Here is a 6,456-nt window from a genome sequence, read left to right as displayed (position 1 = left end):
TCAGTCGTCTCAGGTTACAGATTTCAAAGTCAATTGCAAAAATAACCTCTGCGTTGACCAGACGACTTCCAGGTAAGTTGTCTACAGCCAGACGACTTCCCAAGTAAGTCGTCTAACGAACAGATCTGGAAAAAAACTCAATGTCATACCTTAAATTGGTGAGATAAGTTCCTTAGCATACATAAGGTTTCTCCAAGCACACAGAATCACAAACGAAAGTAACTCACCCAGAATCGTTAGCTTCTATGACTCTATGAACCATAAAAAATTTAGAAACAAAATCTTGGGTTTTTTTAGCTCATTGTGGAGAGAAAGTGAGAGATATGTTGTGTTTAGTTCATAAGAATGGAAAAAAAAGAAGGGTAAATCGATTTTGGGAGCATTAAGAGCTTCAAATTGGTTGTTCATGGTGGTTGTGGTTGTTCATGGTGGTTGTGGTATTGATGACAATGGCAATCTTGTAATTACTTGAAGATGATGAGGGTGAGAGAGTAAAAATGTCATTTTCGAAAAACAAAAGAAAAAAAAAATTGATGGCATTTTCGTAAATTATATGAACTTGTGGGGTGAATAGGGCAAAACCAATTTTAAAAAAAAAAGGAGGTTAGTTTTGTGTTTGACTTTAAGTTATAGGTCAATTCTGCAAAAAGCCCTATTTTATTTTTAAAGCAAACTGCTTTAATTAAAAATTGAACATCATACATTTGTATACAAAGAAAAAAACTAAAACATTATATATTTGTATACGGAAGGAGTATAACAAAATTTACAAATAACTTAATAATGTAATTTAGTGTTATATATTATGTAATTTTATAATAGCTATGTTTACGTGGCTTATATATTATTACTATAATTTTGTATTTTTGTAAAAATAATTATTTTGAAAACATTATTATGTAACAATACTACTTTACATATTTTTTATTAAAATTTTAAAATTTATATGGAAACAAATTAAATTGGACATATATAGTAGAGAAGAAATTTTTTGAGATACTGTTAAAGAAACATATTTTTAAAAAAATACATTGTACTTCAAAATAATTTTGTAGTAAATATCATATTTGACAAATACACTAAGTTGAGTAAAAATATCCTATTAATATGAAATAGAAATGAATCTTTCTAACAAAATATTTGCAAATTGTATTTTTGAAAATTAATCAGTTTAAACTGTTATTATCATTAAATATATTGAACTTTCTTAAAAAATACTGATTTGTATTCAAATAAAAGGATAAAAATATTATAATAAATTCATGTAAAAGTTGATAAAATTTTAATGAATTGTCCAAATTAAAAAAAAAATCACGCATGGAAAGTGATTTATTAGAAAACAGTATATGGTTGAATCTATAGTATTGTATTTTAAAATATTATATATTTATCAGTACATGTTTGTTAACACAATACCTATATAAATATTGATACATGTATAATATAATTAATAATAATGATGCAAATACAATAGTGTTAGGATTTTTAATATTTGAGGTAAAATTCTAACATTATTGTATTTGCATAATAAATGTTATTATTATTAATTAATTAGATCTTATACAAGTATAAACCCTAGAATAATTAAATGTTATTATTATTAAGTATATTATAAATGGTTATATGCAAATATAATTATATATTTATGGAATATTATATTTTTGAAATTATGCATATCTGATAATATTTTGATGGAATAAAAAGAGAATTAAATAAGTTGTTAGAATTTTATCATGAAAATACAAAAAAAAATATAATCAACTTTCTAGGGATGATCCATTTAAAATATCACACATGAAAGAAGTCATGATTTCTATTTTAATAGTATAAATATATTTATCAATACATGGTTGTTAACACAATACCTATATAAATATTGATACATGTATAATATAATTAATAATAATAATGCAAATACAATAGTTTAGGATTTTATTATTTGCAAGGTAAAATTCTGACATTATTGTATTTGCATAATAAATGTTATTATTATTATTATTAATTAGATATTATACATGTATAAACTCTAGAATAATTAAATGTTTTTATTATTAAGTAGATTATAAATGGTTATATGAAAATATAATTATATATTGATGGAATATTATATTTTCGAAATTATGCATATCTAATAATATTTTGATGGAAAAAAAGAGAATTAAATAGGTTGTTAGAATTTTATCATGAAAATACAAAAAATAAATAATCAACTTTCTAGAGATAGTCCATTTAAAATATCACACATGAAAGAAGTCATGATTTCTATTTAATAGTATAGATCGTGAATTTATTCACTTATCACACTTTGGGTTTCTTCTAACTTCCAATAGTCATAACACATTCTTTTAAGATTTAAAGCTTTAGTACCATTAATTGGGTAAACGAATATTGACAATTAAGTATATGTGGAACTTAGAGGAAGCAATTCGATACCTGATGAGTTGTTTTGTGAAGTGCCCTATTAAAAGCAGGTTGATCATGTGGTTTCTTTGCTTCGGTGTTAGACCAAGGCTGAGCTCGAATTTCTTCAACCCATTTCTTCAATAGAAGCTTTGCACCACTAGTGCAACGCAAGAAAATCATGCAGCTACATACATAAGTCACTCCGTTCCGGCTCGGTGGTAAACCATGAGAGTGATTTAAAGGCTTAATCTGGCAGCACCAAAATCAACCAATACTAAGGATAAATAAATACTCTAACATGCAAAAGCTGCAATTGCGTACCGTTGTCATGTCATCCATGAAGTATACGTCGTGGCCTCCCTGTAAATATTTAAATGGATCTTGTAGCCAGACCATATCAACATCATTGTACATAACATTGTAACCTAGCTCCAAAATGTCCAAGAGATGTTGTGGTCTCCGAGAAGTAAGGTTGTAGAAACCCTAATCAGAGATAATAAATTTTGTTAGAAGTTGGAATTATTCACATACACGTTATTTGTGTAGATTATCAATGGGTAGAGCTGGTCTTGGTATAAGCCCATCAAAAATGTTATTCGGACACATAAATTTAAATATAGGAAAAATGATTTCTACCTACAAGAACAATACACCACACCACATAGTCATACATCTGTAAAAAAAAGTATTGTGTTGAATTTAATGAATCTCAATCCGTGAAATAATATGTATTACGTTGTTAATACAATAAATATATTTTTGATATCGGAAATGTGTCAGATCTGCAATTAGACATCACTCAATAATTTTTTTTTGAGAAACGGATCATAACACATATTCAAACGATCATAAAAAAAAATGAACACACATATATTAAGTATTCAAAATTCAATATTATACACCAAAGAACATGAAATAACATATTAAAATATGTTAAGCATCATATGAGATATTGCCGGCTTATAAGTCCAACACACTTTAATAGCTATCGGAATTATATTAATGGTGTTGGCATCATAACACCCAATAGTTCATTGATCTTTTAATGTGATTCATATACTTCGTATAGTTTTTAATAAATCATTTTTGTCCAGATCTTTGGTCATATGGTGCAATATTTGTTCGTGTAGATAGCGCAATCATTTTTCTTAAATATAAGAAAACTTAGTTGGTTTCTGTGCGCGTTATGGCTTCCGAGTTCGAAACGGCAAAAGTTGCGGTATCTATTTATTTTTTTAAAAAATATTCAAAAGTAAAAAATAATACTACCAAAATAGAATATATCATGATAGTCATGGTACAAAATTTTTTTTATAACCCTTTCAAATTGTTTCTTGTATAAGTTTTTGGGCAATTCTCTCAAATAGTCATTTTTAAGTTTTTGTCACAAAATTAGCACTCAAAAAATATAATGACCAAAATAGATTTTTTTTATTTTGAAATTTTAATATTTATTTTTTATTTTTTAAAATTTGAAACTTTATCCCCAAAACCCCACCCCTTAACTCTAAACTCTAAGTCTAGATTAATTAACCTTTGGGTGTAAGTGCATATTTACCATTTAATAAAACGTATTTTGGTCTTTTTCTTTTTTGAATCTATTTTTGTGAAAAATAAACCGAAAATAGCTATCTAAGTGAATTTCTCAAAGTTTTTTTACCAGCTTCCTCTGGTTTCATTTCTTTCATACAATTGATCATCTGGAGCATTGTAAATTTTTTTTCTTTTTTTTTATCAATACATATTACATTTCAACAAAAAATTAAAAATGTTATAGAGAAAGAAATAAAAAGCTATATGAGGTATTACACTATTTTAGAAAAGGTATATAGATGATTGAATATTTTATAACAAGTGTTGAATGGATTGTTGATTGTGTCAATTTATAAGATTATGATTAATAAATTAATCATAAAAGTTTGGTGGATAAGTTTACACGTCATATAAAATATAATTAAAATTAAATATCAACATTTATTTTGTTTTAATATTACTTAATATTAATATTTCAAGAAATATATCTTGGATCTTCTTCAGTAAAAGATTTAAGATGACCAAATATTTTCTAAACTCCTCTAACCAGAGAAGTTTCAGGACCGACCTTTAAGTACATTAATCATTTTGGTGTGTATATATAATAGTTAGCCTTGCATATTCGGTTTTCCATTCGGGTCTGATTCTGTTCTTTGGGTTTAGAGGTTTAAACCATCCAGGAATTTTAAAAAATAATTTCGGTTCAGTTATTTGGTTTTTGGTTTGGTTTGGGTAACAAAATTAGAAACCGGCTAATATTCTAGGTAAATTTGGAAGTTGGTTCTGGTTTTTCGGTTAATTCGAGTTTAAAAAAATAAGTTTTGGAATTAAATATCAGATTTTGTTGGGTTTCCGAACAAAAATTTGTATATTTCGGATAATTTTAATTATATTGGATAAAAAGTATTCTGGGGCTTCTTTGTTTTTTGTATTTCGGTTTGTAAATAATATTTTTAAATTATTTGAATGTTGAAAACTAAAAATACCTGATATTTATACGTATGTACCCAATCAATTTTTCGTTCGATTTCGATTCCATTATTTTTTTGGGTAAAGTTGTAACTGCAAGGGAATCATTACCGCAAGGTAAAAAAGAGAACTGATAATAAATAAGTAGCTATACCTTAAACACAGGGTATGCAAATATCATTAAGAAATTCAATCAAAAAGGGGATGAAAATCATTTAACAAATTTATGATCCTGAGTTTCAAGCTCTAGACATTGCATACGAAAGGGTGAAACATCTCGGCGTACCTGGGAACCAAAATGATGTGCGGCTTTTGGATCCAATGCTGGAGGAATGAGAACGGCATGACCAGGCCACTTCTCGTTGACTTTGTACAGAAGAGCGTAATCTTCAGCGATCACTAGAACTTTTTCATGATGCTTCTGTCTAGAAATGCTAATCAACCAGTTATTAAGAAAAGGCAAGAAAGGATAACTAACTGCACAAACGATCACTGTCCCGTTCTTGGCCACAAACTTGGCTGCTTGGGCAAGAGAATAGTCGCGCCAGTCAGAGACCACAAAAGAAGGAGACGAAGAAGAAGAGGTTCTGTTCTGAAACATGAATAACGGAGACTCTGATAAAGGTAAGTATACGCCGAGGAATACCAAGAGAGCTAAAAGGAGGAGGAAGAGACCGTTGCGGTTTAGAAATGAAATGGGACGGTTTGCGATAGGGCGTTGTTGCGGCTGCGCCATTGTTGTAACCGGAGATGAAACAAAACTGGTGAGAAAATTTTCAGGAGTTGGGATCGGATTTGAAAATTGGAAAATATAAGAAACAAAAAAGTCAGCGATCACGGTCCAGGAATGACAACGTGTAGAGATACTCAATCTCCATTCTTATTAATTTATTAATCTAAGAACGTACACCAAAATAAGTGATAACCTAAACTATTATACATATATTATTTTATAAGCAATATACATTATTATGTGGGTTTGATGTTAAGGCGAAAATGGAGTAGGGATTGGCAAAAAATTCTTCCTACTTTGAAGTTCAACAATCCAAGAAATGAGTACATTAACCACGAGCGTGTGTTCCAATGGTTTGCATGAACAGAAGATGACTCATCACGATGAAAAAAAAAGTCCAGTTAGTTGTTGGCACGTCTGTGTTATGTGCTTAATTCATTACGAATTATATATTTTAGTAAATGTTCTCATTGTCTATCGTACAAATAAATAATTTTCTGTTGTCCCATCATTTTGTGAGATTACCATTTAGTTAATCTCAAGTTTTATTTTAATCTTTCAACAATTTGTTTTCTCTGGTTATAAAGAAACGGTACACATAAATTACAATTACTTTGATGCAGTAAACTGAAAATTAATTTTGATCTTATTACCTACGTTGCATGGAAGCTTCATCGGACGTCCGCTTCCCGCTTCGGAACCGGAATCGGAATCGGAACCTTGTGGAAGCTTGCGGAATCTCGCTTCCAAAACGTTTCTAAAATATTCTCTTTAAAAACCTGTTGGAAGCTTACGATTCCGTTTTGGAATCACGCTTC

General features: G+C 28.8%; 1 protein-coding gene across 1 annotated transcript in view; it reads right to left on the bottom strand.

The window, feature by feature from the left end:
- Positions 1-5,764, bottom strand: part of LOC106340567 (UDP-D-xylose:L-fucose alpha-1,3-D-xylosyltransferase 3-like) — a 9,048-nt gene extending 3,284 nt beyond the window's left edge. Inside the window, exons 1-3 of the mRNA XM_013779422.1 lie at positions 5,192-5,764; positions 2,725-2,886; positions 2,434-2,652 (exon numbers count right to left, since the gene is read on the bottom strand). Of these exons, the coding sequence (XP_013634876.1) occupies positions 2,434-2,652; positions 2,725-2,886; positions 5,192-5,641 (831 nt within the window). The 5' untranslated portion in view covers positions 5,642-5,764. The remainder of the gene's footprint in view (positions 1-2,433; positions 2,653-2,724; positions 2,887-5,191) is intronic.
- Between the last annotated feature and the right edge of the window lie 692 nt (positions 5,765-6,456).

Source organism: Brassica oleracea, chromosome C4 (genome assembly GCF_000695525.1).
Source record: "Brassica oleracea var. oleracea cultivar TO1000 chromosome C4, BOL, whole genome shotgun sequence".
NCBI lineage: Eukaryota > Viridiplantae > Streptophyta > Magnoliopsida > Brassicales > Brassicaceae > Brassica > Brassica oleracea.
The sequence above is the reverse complement of the archived record's forward strand: the minus strand, read 5'-3'. Positions and strand labels throughout refer to the sequence as shown.